The sequence below is a fragment of the Melozone crissalis genome, unplaced genomic scaffold (assembly GCF_028551555.1).
Source record: "Melozone crissalis strain CALT ecotype California unplaced genomic scaffold, PUWL_Pcris_2 ptg000017l_1, whole genome shotgun sequence".
NCBI classification, from domain to species: Eukaryota; Metazoa; Chordata; class Aves; order Passeriformes; family Passerellidae; genus Melozone; species Melozone crissalis.
This window is the reverse complement of record NW_026535795.1, coordinates 7,667,114-7,684,776: the sequence shown is the minus strand read 5'-3', so window position 1 is coordinate 7,684,776 and position 17,663 is coordinate 7,667,114. Positions and strand designations below refer to the sequence as shown.

Sequence of the window (17,663 nt, the reverse complement as noted above, 5' to 3'; positions counted from 1 at the left end):
GGGTTTGCAGAGGCAGAAGCAAGGAGCACACTTTTTGAGGAATAAGTTTGCTCTTACCTGACCAAGCTCTCTCTCCAGCCAATGTCCCTGTCTTCTGAAGATCAAGGGGACCCAGGATCTTCATATATAGAGCTTCACAGCAGGAAAAAGGCAGGTGATGTCATTTGGGACATCCAAAATAATTGGTGGGGAGCAAAACAAACAAGGTCTTGTTTCTGGTGACTTCCACTGCAAATATTTCCTTGGAGATATTAGAAGTTAGGTAAATCATTGAGCAACCTGTAGGTGCAGACCCAGCCAGCCCTGGGTGCCTGGTGTGGTACATCATCCTTTCATCCTGCCTGGATGAGGACGTGGCTGAGATGTCATGCCCTGATAAAATACCTTTCTTTCTTTTTTCCTTCTAAATAAAATTGATGTTCTGACTGAAAAACATGTCAAAACACTGGCCACCCCTGGCTGCTCATACTCCTGCAGTTCTCAGGGCTGCAGTGCTGAGCAGTAAGCCCCTGTGTGGGGATGTGCCATGTGTTATGATAAATGAAGGACCAGGCAGCACCTTTTCCAGTGTAAAGACGGACTGTGGAGACATTAATAGAGCTGGATATTCCCTGTCCAGGCCACCAGGACATGCCCAGCATTCCCATCCAACTTGCCTACAGCCTGATCAGTATCACAGTCTAACAGACAGCCTGGGCTGACAGACTCTTTGGAGAAACACCATCTAACTGGGAAATGCTGTCCTTATCTAACTGGCATGGAATTGCTTCCAAGTCCATCACCTCTGCTCAGAGTGCTCCAGAGGGCTGGAGGTGGGATGTGCTTTAACAGGAAGACACTGTTGAGAGCCTGATGCCATTGACCTGGAAGCTCCCAGGGCAGAACTTGTTGGTTTGGGGCCTTTCTGAAGTTCTGGAAGGATTGTTGATCCCATTGTGGGCACACCACCCCATGCAACAGATGTGCTGCAGCTGCCCAGGCTCTTCTGCCTCCTCCTTGCAGGCCCCTGCCCTGATTGCTGCCCAGGAGACACAGAGATGCTGCAGCAGCTCTTTGGGGCAGGGAAAAGAAACCTCCCTCCATGGGCCCCACACCAAATGGGGCACATCCTGACAAGCCCAGCAAAAGCTGTCTGTGCTGAAGGGAGAATGCATCAGCTAAAGGGACTGGGCTGAACTCTTCACTCCCTGATGTGCTCATTGACAACAGGAGTGGATGGCAATGGCTGCTCCCCAGCTCTGCTGAAAAATAATCCAGAAAAATTGCTTGCTCAGTGTTAATACTTTCTGTAAACTTGGAAATAAATATTTCCAGCAGATTAGCCAGCTTTGGACACACATTATTTCAAGCTTTGAAAAAATACCTCAGTTAAAGGCCAAGGAAGGGGTGACAAAGATAATCAAAGCACTGAAGGAGTTGTCACTCTCCTTGCAACCTGATCAGCCAGGACCTCTGGAGCACAAAGCCCAGCTGTCATGGTGAGATCATGACCTTTGATAAGATGGACGAGGGTGTTAACAAGATGGTATTAAGTTATCATTTATCCTGAATCGCTTCATGGTCCAGGAGCCACTGTCCAAAACCTGAATCACCACAAAGACAGCCCCGACACTGGTCAGTGCACAGGGAAGGGGCAGGGTGGCAGCTCTGGGAACAGCTCCTGCCCAGTGACCTCTCAGGCATGACAGTAACTTGGCCTCTCCCCAGTGGCTGCTGAATGCAGAGGTCTCTGACCATTGGATATTTTGGAAAAACCGAAGCAGATTCCCATAAAGAGAATGACAGGGTGATGTCCAGGTCTCGCTAAAGTGACTTTCAAAGCCCCAGGAACACAGAGCCAAATTACTGAGTGAGGACAGAAACCAGAACGGATTTGGTCAAAGGGAGAAGAATAGGACTGGTGTGAACAGACATGCTTGCCTCAGTTCCCTGTGCTTGGATCACCTGAAACGAAGCTGTCAGGCAGACAGCAAGGGGCACGTACCCCCAAGAAGAGTCTCAGACCTTGATCCGCAGGCTCCAGTCAGAGCAGGCTGGGGAAACATCCTAGCTATGGATGGAAAATGAGGTGGATCTGCTCTGCTCTCCCTCTGATGGCATCATTCAGACATGGCCTGTCTGCCTGAGGAAACCAAGGTTTGCCCTGGCATCCCTCTGGGACAACTGAGAGACTGGTGCATCCCTGCTGCTGAGGGATCAGGGCTTCTCGGTCTGTGTAGGGCTCCAGGGAGCAGCTCTGGACAAGGCTGCACATCCACCCCAGGGCACCAGTACCAGGGACATGACAGTGTGGCTCAGCAGCAGAGCTGCCTCATGAAAAATTAACTAGGTGCTCCGTGAGATTCCCAGCCTTGAATTCTCTAGGAAAGCTGTGGACAGATATTTGGATTCGTTTTTTTGCTCTACTCAAAGGCTTGAGACTCAAACTGTCCAATTTGTTTGTTAGCTAACACAAGAACAATAAAGGACATCTGGCCCATGCTTGCAGTGACATGAAGAGAGGCATCACAAACCCCAGTTTTTGTGGGGAGCTGGTTTTACAGCTCCTTCCTCACTGTTGAGGACTCCCAAGGAGAATGATTCCTTACACATGATGCAGAACAAATCCTTGTGGAGAACAGACAGGGTTTTTGGAGCCTGCCTCCCCAGCAGGTTTTCCTGGGAGTAATTTCCTAAAAAAAACCCACAAAAATCTTTCCAAAGATGTCCTCAGTTCAGTGCCAGCTTCCTGTCACCAGGAAAAGATGTTCAAATCATGTCAGCTCGATGAAATCAGGATCAAAGCTGTTTATTGACTTGCTAATGACAAGAAATTATCCAGGAGTCAGTGAGTTACACACTCGGGATCGATATGAGTGGAGCAGCTGATAAATACCAGCACCAGCCCAAACCTAACTCCTTCTGGGGCCCTAAATCCCTGGGCACACTCCCCACCCCTCACACATGTGCACCCCTGGGAGCAGGGGGTCACTTTCTTGCACCCATCTTGTGGGAGTGTGGGTGGTGCATCCTGACAGTGCAAATATGATTTATTTAGGGATAAATAAAATAAATAAATAAATTTGCTATTTATTCAGTTCTTTCAGGGCATAGCCTCTGCCCAGCCATGCCCAGCTGGATCTGACAGTGCACAGCAGGACAGTCTCACTACGGGGTCATGAGGCCTTTTTATTTCAGTGTGTGGAGTCAAAACTGTTGGAAAGACAAAGAAAGGAAGAGACACCTGAGGAATACCAACACCCTGCTGCTTGCTCCCCCATCCATTCCCATGAGTCCTGGCCACAGTGGGGATTGGGGACTGCAGCCACAGAATCCCCATCCCTCAGGTCTCGGTGACAGGCATGTCCTGCACCAGAGTGTTCTGTGGATTTAACAGCAAAAAGCACCTGGGTGGGATTTAACAGTTGATTCTGTGTTTGTGTGTGATGGACTAATGGCACCAAGTCCAGGGGTGGCCCAGGGTATGGCAAAGCCACCATGGCAGTGTCCCTGCCTTGTCCCCACTGATGTTGTAGGTGCTGCCCAGCAGGTCAGACAGGATCCCTGCACACAGCACCCCTGAAATGAGCAGGAGACACTGCCAGAGACACCTTGGCCATGATGGGCACTGCCAGCATTTCCAGCATTTCCCTGCCCACCAAAGGATTTGGGAGTACCCAAAGGGAAAAACAACAGGGTGGGAATTCTTGGGTTTTCGTATTTTAGTTTAGTCTCTGCTTTTGGCACACTTCCCCCATGAGTTAAGTAGATAAATGGATGCTGCAAGGTGGGGAATTTTGCTGCCATTTCAGCTGGGTTTAGGCATGGTTCAGGGAGATTTCAGAAAGGCAAAGAACTGTGATAGCAAGGGGAGGTTTGATTCTGAGGACAGGAGCAATGCTCCAGGAGGCCTCAGAGAAGCTGTCTGCATCCTTTGCTGTGGCTCTGTGCGTGCAGGCAGGTCCCTCCTGCCTCTGAAGGGCTCGGCAGACAGGGCCTGGCTGGGGGCACTGCCCAGCACTCCCCCTCCAGGTCCTCTGCAATGGAAGGGTGACAAGTGACTGTACCAGCAGAGCCCTGACAGTGCTGGGCACTGGAGGGATGTCCCAGGGTCCCACTCCACAGGTGCCACACCCAGGAGAGTTACTGGTGGCCAAAACTCTCCAAGAATGCACATTGGGAGCAGGGTTCACTTCTGAGCATTTGTGCCTGTGGGAAAACAGTTTAGGAGGCTGATTTATCATTTCTTATTCCTTGAAATATTCCTTGAAATAACATTTTCATTTTCTGGATACACTTCCAGTGGGAGCAGAGCTTTGAGGCTGCCAGACCACAAACATCAGGAGCCTCCACTGTTGGTTACATGAACCAGGGCTCGCCTCAGTTTCCTCTGTTCTCGGCTGAAGTGGGTTATTCTGTATTAAACCTGCCTTAAACTGAGCAAAGAGGAGGGCCAGATCTCCACAGTATCTGACTAAAATGGACTGACTTTATGATGTGTTGGGGGCTGCAAGTCTGCCCTTTGACAAGCCTTTGGGAATCAGGGCAGCTCTGTCTGGGCATCACATCCCTGCCCACCAGGCTGGGACAAAGAGACTTCCAGCTGCACCACTGCAATTGCTGCATAAACCCAGGGATGGCTGGAAATGCTGCTTTTCACCAGTCTGAAAGCTCCTTTGTGTGGCAAAACTGTGAAATGTGTTACAGTGCACGGAGAAGAAGGAGGAGGCGGAGGAGGAGAAGGAGAAGGAGGAGAGGGAGGAGGAGATGAGCTCTGGGAAACAGGGATGGGAGGAGGATGGGACTTACCAGAACTGGCAGCACTTTCTGAAGGGTGCTGTGAAGGACCTTGCTCACAGCTTGGGCTGCATGCTGGGCAGGGAGAATCGTCACCCTCAGAGCCCTCATGCACCCAGCAATAATTATTTATTGAAGATCAAAGGTGGGAAAGTCACTGGCTAAAGAAATTGATCTGGTACGGATTAGGGCAAAATTTGCCTCGTGTCTAATAAAATGTGTTTTCTCTCTTTGCAAACCTTTTCTCAATAATGCCATCTTCTGGTTTTAAATGAAGCTGAAGGTTTACATCCCTAAAAGAAGCTCTGACAGTCGGGGAGTACAAAGCAGACAAATATGCACATTGCATGGAATAGCACAATACAGCTGGTCGGAATTTGTCCATAAAATCTTTGTTTAGTGGGAAAAAAGAACTGCAAAAATTGTTTGTGTGCTGCAGAAATCCAAACCTGAAGACTGAAACCTCCAACAGTGCTGTGACCTGCCCCTGAGGAATTGCCAATCCTGGCAAACCAGCGATGTGTCCTTTGGGATTTTCCTGATGGGGGGATTGTTCTAACACTGACAAAGGGGATGTGGTAGCTCTTGGGGCTGAACTTTGGGGTGTCCCTGGTGTCCTGCCCCAGCCACCCTCTGACCATCAGGTTTGTGATTTCCATGTTCCTGCTGTAAAACTGCTCAGAGCAAGGTTTGGTGAGCACAGGATAAATCCCAGGGATGAGTGAGCCTCAGATCCCCCAGCCATGCTTCCCATGGGCACTGGCTCCCATTGACCTTTTCCCAGTGATTCCCATTTGGAATAAGCCATGAAGAGCCCTGAGCCAGGGAAGAATACCAGAGAGATCACCAGGAAACAGAAATTTTCACCTTCAGCCTGAAGGAAAGACAGAGGGAAAGGGCTGGGTAAGGGAGAACAGTCAGAGGCTGATGCCCAGGATTTTTGCTTACAGCAAAGTCACCTCTTGCTGATATTCTCATTACCATTTTCTTTCCCATCTTGTTCAAACTTTCCATTTAAATCTACTTTTAAATTTAGAAACATGTTTCTTCCCAATGAAAAAATCACACGGTCTAATTTGGAAAAAAATCAGGAAAAAAATTATTTTGGCATTCAAAACACCTCCATGCCCCCATCCAGCATGGATCTGTGTGATGGAGGACTGGCTCTGATCCCCCAAAAATTGGGGGTTGTATTGGGACATCAAAAGCTGGGACACTGCAGAGCTGCCACACCTGCCCCGGTCAGTGCTGAGGCAGGAGCTGAGGCGCTTTGTTGCCTTTAAGTTACATTTCTTTCTGTGTGTTTGTAGACACAGCCATGCAGAAAATCACCAGCTTTAATATCCCACTTGTTAGCAGGGGGTGATTGGTGGCTGCCTCCGGGCTGACACTTCGCAGCCTCCCCCTTTTCCCTGCCTGTCCCTGTTCCGGGCTGCAGGCTGCAGCTCATCACTCACCCCTGATGCCTTTCCCGGCCTTGGTCTTGGGTTTTTTTATTTCACAGCTTCCTCTGCCATTTTCTGCAGAACATCACTCCCATTTAGAGCAGCTGGGACTGCTGGAGGATTTGCAGAATATGAAGAGTTCAGCACAAACCCCCCAGGGGAGAGCCAGTGCTGGAGGGTGAGGGGTTGCAGTGTATCATAAAAAACATCTCCATTAACAAATCCCATCCCAGCACACCCAGGACCCCTGCTGATCCTCTGCAGAGAGTTAAGGAACAGCCAGTCTACAAAAGCTGACTGAGAAGGAGGAGAACCAAAAGAATTAAAGGAGATACTGTTGTGTGAGCTGGTCCCTGAGGGTTTCCAACATCTGCCAATATAAATAATTTCACTGATAAATCTGGAAGTCTGGGTAAGCTCTCACTCTTGGATCCCAAATGAAAGCTCCCATCCAACAGAGACTTGTGCACCAAGTGTGAAGGAAAAACCTCATATGCTTAATTACATGGTACAGACAGAAGTGGGAGCAAGAAGAAACCTAAGATGGGCAGTGGCAAATTCTGCTCCTGGAGACATCACACATGTAATTGTGACTCTTGGAGGAGCAACCCAAAGGTTTGTGGGGTTGTGCAAACACTGGGGGGCTCAGTGATAACCCAGTGAAAATTGTGGTAACCTCAATAATATTCTTACTGATTTCAGGCAGGGTTAGAGTGAGGATGAGAACTTGCACCTGCCCACAGAATGGGCTCCTCAGCCCCAGCCCTGCCCTAATTCCACCACGGGACACCCACACATCCCACCAGGCTGCACAGATCCCTCCTCCAGCCTGCTGCTGTCCCTTTGGCCACCACTGTGTCCTCCCTATCCCTCCTGGGTACCCCACCCTGCAGGACCCAGCTCTGGGAGCTCAGCCTGGTGAGGTAATGCAGCACAAAGTAATTTATTTCCTCTCTTCATTTCTGTATAAAACTTGTCATGAGGTTTAATCCGTCATTACCTCCCTCCCAGAGCTGTGCTCGGTGGCCTGCTGCTAAGCCCAGACAAGGAGATTTACATCTTATCTAACAGGAGTGTAAGATTTATGGATAACTCCCGACAAGGAGCACATCATGCCAGAAAGACACTTTTGTGCTAGTAACTTGATCAGTCATTATGCTGTGAGTTGACATCTAATTAAGCCTCCACAGGCATCATCAGGTCCAGAACAGCTCTTCAGGAGGAGAAAATCCACCTCTAAGCAGCGTGGTGGCAGCTTATCCCCAACCCTTGCACTGCTGGAACAGATAATAACGCTCCCCAGAAATCCCCAATCTCAGGGAGAGCTGGTGATATCACCTGCACTGGGAAAAGGAACCACAGGGGCAAATTCCAGCTGCTGTTCTAAAACACAGCAAACACTCATTTCTCAGAGGCTTTCCCAGGCTGTGTCCACGTCCCTGCCAAAGTCAGATCCCACAAAACGCCTCCCATGGCCGCAGGGGACTCGTCTGAGGGTTACAACCTCCTCGATGGATTTACTTTTCTGAGCACATTTCTTGCCTCTCAATGGGCTGCCTACACCAGCGTGGAAGTGTAAATCCTGCTCTCCCTTGGCAGGCTGCTCCATCTTCATATTTCCTCCTGACACTGCTCCAGGATGCCTTCAATGGAAACGCACGGCGTGGCTGGAATGCTGCTTTTCTTGGCATTTCCCTGCCATGCTGAGCAGGAAAATAATACCATGCTGGGGAGAGCCAAGGGCTTTGAACATGTCAAGATGCACCTGGGAGCAGAGCCTGGCTCCTCACATCACTGAGGCACAAAGGACAATGGCTGCAGGTGTTTCAACAAGCCCTGAACACCTCACCCCAGTGCCAAAATGGGCAGCTCAACCCTCTCTGGGACACTGGTCATGCTGAGCTCATGGGGAGGGATGGGGGGAAGCCAGAACACAAAGGGGAGCTGGTGAGGCCTGCAGGGTGTGTGTGTGTAATGGTGTTTGCAGGTGGGCCATGCTCTGTCCTCCAGGCCAAGAGGAAGGCAGAAACATGATGGACATCAAGCACAGGAAGGAGAGGGTTTTATTCCCTGCCATGAAGGGTTTCACTGTTTGTGGAGATATTATCAAAGGGAGTGGGTGTCACTGACTGTATTCTCAGCCAATTGTAATAAATATTGCCAGTGGCTTTTGATGGGGAATGGGTTTAAGAGAGGAAGGGATTATTGCACATGGGCTATTTCAGATCTTTTGTCTGGTCTAAAACTCACTTAACCCAATAGAAACACTTCTGTTACCTTCAAAAGACTTACCAAGTCCTGATGGAACCAGAGCATGTCCTTAATAAATTGCCAGGATCTCCTTCAGGTCATGTTCAAATTTCATCCCCTCTGGTCTGAGCTCCTGAGCCAGGAGAGTGACACAAACCCCAGCAGCCTCTCATGGAATCCTGGAGCAGTCTGGGTTGGGAGGAACCCTAAAATTCATCCAGTTCCAAACCCCTGCCTTGGGCAGGGACACCTTCCTCTAGACTTTTCCAAGCCCCATCCAGCCTGGCCTTGAACACTTCCAGGGATGGGGCAGCCACAGCTTCTCTGGGCACCCTGTGCCAGGGCCTCACCACACTCACAGGGAAGAATTTCTTCCTAATTTCTAACATAACCCTGTCCTCTGTCAGTTTAAAGCCATTGCCACTTGTCCTGTCATTCCATGGCCCTGTCACAAGTCCTCTGCAGCTCTCTTGGAGCCCCTTTGGGCACTGGAAGGGGCTCAGAGGTCTCCCTGGAGCCTTCTCCTCTCCAGACTGAACAAGCTCTCAGTGTGTCCATAGCAGAGGTGAACACGGAGCTGCTGTCCCTGTGCTGTTCAGAAGAAAGGGTGGCTGCAGAGCAAAGAAACCCACGTTTGCTTTCTAACAATGCTTGATTTCTTGGCACCCTCCACCCAGAGGCCTTTCTTTGTGCTCCTCAGGCACACCACAGTGAAGACAAGCTGCCCCAGCACCTGCTGTTCAATCCTTCACCTCGCCAGGTCAACAGGCAAAGTAATCAATTCTATGGGGAAACAATAAAAATGGTACAAAAAACAAAGTGTCCCCCCAGCGTCTTGGTTTCCAGCCCTCTTTGCCAATTCCTGCCCCATCAGCTTGGTTGGGAGGACATATAATACCAGCAGGATTTCTCAGTGTGGCCACAGCAAGTCACAGACTGAGTCAGAAGCATGGGAAGACCAGCCAGGAGAGGTAAAGATGCTTTTGCAAACTGAATAACTTGATACAGGCATTGCTCCTACTTTTGTGTGTCTCCATAAGGGTCAGCATTCAGCAGAAGTGATGCTTTCTGCAAAGACTGAGATAAATATTTATGCTTTCTGCAGGTTAAACTTTCTGAATTACTTGTTTTCATAACATTGTAAGAGCATTTCAGACATTATAAACGATTCCCAAATGTTTTTCAGACACAGATAACACTTTCACCTTTTCATTTGACTCTATAACTCCTCCATAACTTCCATTCCTTCCTCTATTAATTTTAGCTTCTGTTTATTTGCTATTTTTGTACCAGTTGTGGCCATTCTGTGCTCCTCAGTAAGTGAGATATTGCTGCAGGCACTGTTCTAGCTCACAAGATTACAAAGGCTCTTCAAGGCTGAACTTTCTGTCAGTGCTTTTGAGAGAGCTGCGGGCTGTTATTGCACCAGAGCTGACAAGCTCCACACCACAGCCCCAGTCAAGGAGCTGATCTGTGGCTCTGTGCCTCAGTGGCCACGCAAGGGCCACATTGTTCTGACCATGCTGCTGTGGGTGCCCCCTCCTCCTCCTCCTCCTCTTCCTCTTCTTTCTCTCCTCGTTCCCCAGGTGCCTGCGTGGCGATGCTCCGCACCCTGAGCGTCCTCCTGAGCCTCCTGGTGCCAGCTCACAGCACCAGGTCACCCGACTGTGGGGGCATCCTCACCCCCTCTGGGCTGAGATACCGTAAGTGCAGACCCACCCCTCCCATGCCATCAGCAGCCACTGGCACCTTCCATACCAAACCCTGGCACCACAATCTGATGCCGCTCCTCAGCTCACCTGCCTCACCCCCTGCCCATTGCTGGCAGCAGGGGGTCAGTAAGGGATGGAAATGGGTTTCAGTCTGTCCATCAGGGCACAAGCTCCAGAGGCTCTCACGAAACATCTGCCCTGTTTCACAGTTGCTGAAGTTTCAAAGCCACATGCAGAGTCAGTCCTCAGGAGGGATCTCATGGACTCGCCAGCCCCATCTCCCACCTCTCCAAGTAGGTGAGTTGCCCTCTCCTGCCCTTGCCATACCCCTGGCTCACACTGGTGTTTGAATATTGGGACAAAAGGCACTTTGCCAGTGAGAACAAAAATCCTGCTGCAGACCAGGCGGTTTAGAAATGAGGTCCTGGCTCCTTTGTTGGTGCCCAGCAGCAGAACTCACACTGCTCTCAGGGTGTGGATTTATCAGTGCAGATCTCATGAACTTCTGGGGTTTCTCAGGGTCTGTGCTGGTCTCCCAACACTTTCCTTTCCTTTCTGCTCCAGCAGGAACCAAATTATCTCTGTGAAAGTGGACAAGTTTTCCCTTACGCTGATCCCTGACACGGGGATGCGGCTGAGCATTGAGGTGGACCTGGGCATCTCATCTGCCCCGTGAGTGCTGGGGCTGCCAGGCTGGAACCAGCCCAAGCTCCTGGCTGAAGGCACCTGCAGGAGCAAGGATGGCCTGGGGGGAGTGTGGCCAGAGCACCCCCCAGCTCCAGCCCTCTCCTCTCCTCCCCAGCTCAAGCACCAAGGAGATGAGGCTGTCCATCCTGGCAGACCTCCACGTGGACATGAACCCCGAAGAGAACCTGGAGGTGGTGACCTCTGACTGCAAACCCACCCTGGAGGAGGTGCAGAGCACTGAGGAGACAGACAGGTCAGCCCCACAGCTTTCCTCCTTGTGGGGTTTGGGTAATGGGTGAAAGAAGAAACTGAGGCACAGATGTTTCTAGGCATTGGATTGAGACTTGCTCACTGCCTTCAAAGCTAAAAAAGGCCAACACTAAAACTTTTTCTTCATGGGAGAAGCTTTGCTCTACTTTTTGGGTAGTTTCCCCATTTTAAGAGGGTTTCAGTCACAAGGGAGGGCTCCTTTTAGAGCTGTGCAGCTGGAATGCTTTTAATATAGGTCCAGTGGCAATTCTCCAGGAGTTTGTGATTCTGAATTGTAATCATAGCTTGATAGAAAACATGGTAATTCTGTCTCTGGGTGCCTTTTGGGTCACATAAAAAACACTCACCCACCTTTGCCTGATCTGGTTTTCTCCTAACCTTTGTTCTGTTGTTTTTACCCAGCAAATCCTCGGGCTCGGATGTGGACAAGCAGATCAACGTTGAAAAAGTAAGATAAAGTTTGTAAAGGCATAAGAGAGCACTGCACAGGTCTGTAAGAATCAGAGCACTTCAGCACTTCTACCTGGTGCTTTTCCAGATTCCCTCCACAGCTCTGTGCTCACTGGACACTGCCATTGTCCCCTGGGCTCCTGCTACAGCCAATGGCAGCACCCACCTCAGAGACTTTCTGGGGACACCCAGTGCCAACAGACCCCCATGTTCACCTATCACCTCTTTTCTTTTTGTTCTTTATTCCACAGATCTGCCTGGAAGTCTCCAAGTTGCTGCTTTCCCCAAATGAACGCCTGATGTCTCTGGCAGGTGGGCAGTTGGCTTTCAGTCCCATTGTGGACTGAGGGTTTCAAGGAGCATTTTGGAGCAGATTGTGAGGTGGGACAAATTCCTACCCTCCAGTAGCAGAGGCTCTGCTGCCATCACCTCCCTGGGACCTGCTCCCTCTGCCCAGCTCTCTCCCTGTCTCTTTTACTCTGGAAACCAGAGTAAAAACCCAGACACTTCCCAGAGCCTGTCACTCCTTCCCTCCTCTTCCTGAGCATCCCTCTGCTCCATTTGCAGCTCCATTCCCCATCACACCCAACTGCCAAGTCCAGTACCTGCCCCTGGCTGCCCCCATGTACTCTGAGCAGGGAATCATCATCTCTTTACAAGTAAGTCCTCACTTTCCAGCTCCTGCAGCCCAGCTCCAGTGCTTGGAAGAGCTGCTTCCACCGAGTGCTACAGCCCTGAGACACTTGAAATTCATTTTCTCTTTGCCTGTGTCTTGCAGACAACTTTCCAAGTGGCAGGGGCAGCGATCCCCCTGCCTGTCAGCCCTGTGCCTTTCAGCATGCCCGAGCCAGCGAGATCCAGCCCTTCGCACCTCATCCTGGCCTTCTCTGAGCACTTCTACACCAGTTTGTTCTCTGCCTTGGAAGAGTCTGGAGCCCTCAACGTGAGTCTCCTGGTGAGTGGAACAAGGGAGGAGGGAAGGAGTGGGAGATACACACCTGGAGGGACAGCCCTGCCCTGGGAATGTCTTGGAGGAACCACAAGCCCTACATAGAAATTTGAGTGTGTCCAAGCACCTGCAGGAGTCCCAGCTCCTCACACCCAAGCCCCTAAAAACATTCCTGGTCTAATGGAGCAGGAGAGTTTGCCATGAGGAGTAGCCTGCACGCTGCTCCTGGCATGGCCGGTGTGAGGAGAGTTCCTGCACGTACCCAGGGGTGGGATGGGGCTCATCAGAGGGGCTGCACAGAGCCCCATGGCTCTGATCACGAGCTGTGCTTTGTGTTTCAGAGCTCTCTGACCACGGCCACCTTGGCTGAGAGGATCACTCAGGTGTGTTGCTGTCTCTGTACCCCCAAAAGGCACAAGCCCAGCTCAGGCTGTGTCCCCCAGCTGCCCACCCTGGGGCACAGGGATGGCTGCCATGCCCAGAAACATCCCCACTCCCTTGGCAGATGGGCTCCCTCTTCCAAGAGGACCTTCCAGTGGTGCTTCAGGCTGTGACCAGGAGCTCTCCTCACGTGGTGCTGGAGGAGGACAAAGCAATCGTGCAGCTCTTCCTCACTGCCCAGATTGGAGCAGGATCATCTCCCTTCCAGAGCTTCCTGAGTGTCAACGTGGTGGGTGTGGAGGCCTGGGGAGCATGTGCTGAGTGTGTCCCTGCTGCCCACAGGCGCTGCCCCTTCCTCTGAGCCCCAGGGCAGCCCCCGCAGGGACTGGCTCAGCCTGTTCCATCACAGTGCTCCTCTTGTCAGTGCACCAGAAACCAGAACCTCATTCCAAGCACTAAAAAAGTAGGAACATTTATTAAAAGAGTTACATGACAAATGTATGCTGAGCTCCCACTCAGCACTTCACATCCTCCTGGACAAGGATGGGGACATTCACTTCAGAAGCCACATGCAACAAATTCACTTTTTCATTCTACCAGGAAAAATTTTACCCCTGAACAAATTTCACTGCAACACCACATTCAACTGCTGTGACTGTGACCCCAAAATCACTCCAGCTTCTCTAAATCAGCACTGTTTGCCCATGTGGCATCATGCAGGATGCAGGGAGCACACTGCAGGAGGCAGGGCGAGGATGGGCTCCTCACACCCCAAAAAGCCAAGGTGGGGTTGTTTCCTCACTGATCCTGCCCTCTGTTCCCCCACAGGACGTGACTGCCAGGCTCCAGATCAGCGTCGCTGACACCAGGATGATCATCTCTGTGGCAGCCGTAGAGTAATGACCCATCTGCCCTGCAGGAGCCCCAGGGAACACATCCCACTCACAGCAGGGAAAGGAGAGCCAAACTGGGCTGGGGAGGGTTTTAGATTTTAGAGTTTGTGCATTGCAGACATGGCTTCTTCCCCAGGGAGACAGTGAAATTCCAGAAACGTGGCTAGGGAGAAAAGTAGGAACTGCAGCTTCCACGCTCCCACAAAGGCCCAGATGGGGAAATTGGGGAAACAGGAGAAGCTGCTTGGTACAGCTCAGCACCAGCAGCTTCTCTGCTGCTCTTTGTTTTTCAGGGACATCGAGCTCAGCCTGGCCACCTCTGATGTGGGTCCTATACTGGTGGGTACCTCCAGCTGTGGCCACTCCTGGCACCATCCTCCAAGAGCCTGGTGCCCCTCAGCTGCCCCAGCCATCCTGGGCAGGGAAATATGGGAATACTGACTTTGGGTGTTTGCTGCACCTGATGGGAGGGACAGCTGAGTCCTTGTGGGATGGGAAGAGGTGCAGTGAGCATCAGGACCCTCTCACTGGTCTCTGCCCCTCTCCTCCTGCTTTAGCCCCACACCATGAGCTGACCCTGCCTTTCCCCACAGGCTGCCTTGCTGGAGGAGCTGTTCCTGCCCACACTCCGTGAGGAGGTGCCAGCCCAGATAAACAGTGAGGAGATGGGAGCTCTGCGGGTGCTGCCATGTGGGAAGCCCAGCACCCAGCTGGCAACTCTCCCTTTTCTTTCTTTCTCTCAGAGGTCCTGAGACAAGGGGTTTTCCTGCCCCACATCGCCAGTTTCACTTACACCGATGTCAACATCACCATCCACAAGGTAACAAATAAGACATTTAAACTGCTCCCTGCTGTGCTTGATTTAAAGAAAGCCTGGGAGCAATGCTAACCTTCCAGCTCCAGAGTAAACCAGAGTCTGATTGTCCAGCCCTGGTAACGTGCAGGACCAAGTTCCACTGCCTTAAACAGGCCCAGCCCCTCTTTAGCCCCGTGGACACAGGGGCCATGGGGGTGATGGTGAAGCTCTGTGTGGGCTGATGGAGCCACACAGGCACCATGCTCAGTCCTCCTTCCTTCCTTCCTTGCTCAGGATTATGTCTTGATCCCCTGCAACCTCCAGCTGGAGGCGAGGACTGGAGAGGCAAGAACATGGGAGTGAAGTTCAGTGTCTGGAGTAGAACAGTGGCAGAATCATTCAGTTGACTCTCACACCGTGCTCTGTGGTTTGCCACTGCTTGAAATGTTGAAAATCTTCTGTCTTGACTTACTAAAACATCATGGTTTTATATTCTGGATAATAATGGTGTTGCACTAGCTGCTTTGTCTTCCAGCCCTGCTCCTGGTAGTTTTGTTGCACAGAGAATGGATTGCAACAACGTTCTGTGCTTTAATTAAACATTTCTCTTTAACTCTGCATTTGTTGGTGTGACTATTGACATTTTTCCCCCCTCAACAATTTGCACCTATAAACAGATAAATTTTGCCCATCATGTCCAGACCCTACATCTAATTAATCCCACTCATTTACGAGGATGCAAAACAGGCTCGTGCCTCTCAGCTGCAGAACAACACAGTCCCTACAAGGAGAGATCTTTCATCTGCTTCTCCTCCATGTCTCGTGTTACTATGGGAACATTACAGCTGGTGAGTTTCCTGGGTCAGAAAGAAGAGGAGGGGGAGGAAATCAGTCTGCAGAATGGTTTCTAATTTTAGACCTGAAGGCAGTTATATTTTCAACACTTTGCTTCTGAGGAAGCTCATCACAGAGGAGATGCTGAATGAGAGGCGACTGCAGGCATTGGGCTGCACCGGAGCCGTGCTCGCTGGCATTGGGATGCTCTTTCCTACTGACCAAACACATCTCCAGGTTTTTCAGGAACATAAAGGGGTGAAAAAACACCCACAGCAGACACAGGCATCCAAAAGGGGAGGGTGGGTGTTAACAGAGCTTCAAAAGCTGCCCCAGTCACTCAGTCACTGGGTGATGTTGGCATCCACCCCAGACAAGGAGAACATGAGGCTGTGCTGATGCCCAGGAGGAGAATCCTTGTCCCTGAGCATGCAGCCCAGGAGGAGCATCCTCATCCCTGACTGTGCAGCCCAGGAAGAGCATCCTCATCCCTGATCATGCAGCTCCCACCTCAGCCTCTCCCACAGTGATGCTTCACGTAACCACGAAACTTTATTAATTATATCTACATCTGCTTTCACTGCTACAACTATACCCATCATTTCTAGCCTCTGCTGAAAAACACTTCAAAACCTTCTATTTCAAAGCCTCAGAAATAGGAAAAGCAAACAAAACAAGCCAGCTTGATTTACTGCAAGGAGTAAAGAACCCTGAAGGTTTATATGCCCGGAGTGGAGACCTGACTAATTATGTTAATGCCTGAGGTTGGCCATAGCAGAAACAGCTCCTAATAAAAGCTTCCTGGTAGAGCTGCAACCATTATTCTTTGACTAATATATGTTAAACCAGTTTCCCAAAAGGAATAAGCTACAGGAATGAAAAGATGCATTTCTTTGGCAGGGAATATTCTGGCTCCAAGCTTCACTGCATGACTCTGCCTTTCCAGTGCAGGGCTGGAGTCTCAGGAGCTGCACTCACAACTCCCAGCCCCACCTGGGAATAGCCACAGCTTAGAGCTGCCTCATGCTGGACAATGAGGGTCATCTGCTGCTCCCCCCAGTCACCCCATTTACTGAGACCCCCAGCACAGCCAGGGAAAAGGAATGCTGAAAGAATTGTTTGCATTAGCCCCCTTGGCAAACACAGAATCCATCACTTTCCTGGGCAGTCCTGCAGGAGGAGCTGCCTGGTGACCCCCAGCTTCCCTCACTACTGCACATGGAGCAGCACATACCAGCCAGATGGTCCAAACCCCAGAGCAGGGGGAACAAACCCCTTCTCCAGCCCCCACAAAACAGCAGAGGGATGAAGCTTTTGCCGGGGGCATTGCTGGAGCAAAGCCAGAGAGCTCCAACAAACCCTCAAGCCACCAGCAGCACAGCCAGGCCTTGGCAACCCCTCCTGCTGCTCACCCAGCAAAAGACTTCCCAGCCTGCCAAGGTTCCAGTGTTAAAGAAACTTTCCTGAACAGGATTATCCCAGCTGTTAAGGGTTCTGGATTGCAGTTTCCTGCTCTGGATACACTCCTAAAGCCACTAGAAATTCAGAGCATTAGATGTACAAGTTGCAGGAGTGACAAGTGCCATTGAGAAGACGCTGCCTTCCCTTTGGAAAAGGCTTTTCTGCTGCTTCTCCCTCAGTTCCATGTGATGAGCAGCACAATGGAGGCCAGAGCCCAAGAGGAAAAGCCTTTTCCAGGGGCACAAGATGACTTTTCCACTCCTCTGTGACCCTGGGCTCGCTGTGCCAGCTCTCCATGCAGCAGCAAACTCTCATCACTAGTTCTTGCCACACTGTTTTCTTTCTCAAGGCAAGCAGAGACCTGGGACAGTGCCAGATCACAGAGCCCTTGGTAATGTGCCAGAGAAATGAATGCCTCCCAGCAGAGCACAGTACACACACAAGTGATGGCCAAACGGGAATGAAAAGGGGCCCTAAACTTTACTCAGTGTCCAGAAGGTGTTTGCTCAGGAGCCAGAACAAAACCTTGTACCAACACAGCCTGTTCTGCCACCTGTGGGCAAAAGGATGGATGGAGACACCAAGTCCCAGCAGTGCAGGAGCCCTGGGGTGGCACAAAGCAGATGCCAGCACAGGGGAGTTGTCCCTCACCCATCCTGCAGGTAACAGGGTCCCACAGAGCCCAGAGCCTGCTCTGCCAGCTCCAAGCTGTGCTGGTGTCAGAGAACACGAGCAAAAGGCTCTGAGCTCCCTGCTCCT

At 50.9% G+C, this 17,663-nt stretch overlaps 1 protein-coding gene across 1 annotated transcript; it reads left to right on the top strand.

Moving 5' to 3' along the window:
- The first annotated feature begins 1,486 nt into the window (after window positions 1–1,486).
- BPIFB2 (BPI fold containing family B member 2) lies at window positions 1,487–14,972 on the top strand. Its single transcript, XM_054274899.1, has 17 exons — window positions 1,487–1,525; window positions 9,172–9,244; window positions 10,058–10,174; window positions 10,393–10,480; window positions 10,751–10,855; window positions 10,986–11,123; window positions 11,543–11,588; window positions 11,842–11,902; window positions 12,158–12,249; window positions 12,369–12,545; window positions 12,881–12,922; window positions 13,045–13,209; window positions 13,749–13,816; window positions 14,107–14,152; window positions 14,407–14,470; window positions 14,557–14,633; window positions 14,904–14,972. Exons 1-17 carry the CDS (start codon window positions 1,487–1,489, stop codon window positions 14,970–14,972), a joined length of 1,467 nt encoding a protein of 488 aa, XP_054130874.1.
- Window positions 14,973–17,663: the final 2,691 nt, after the last annotated feature.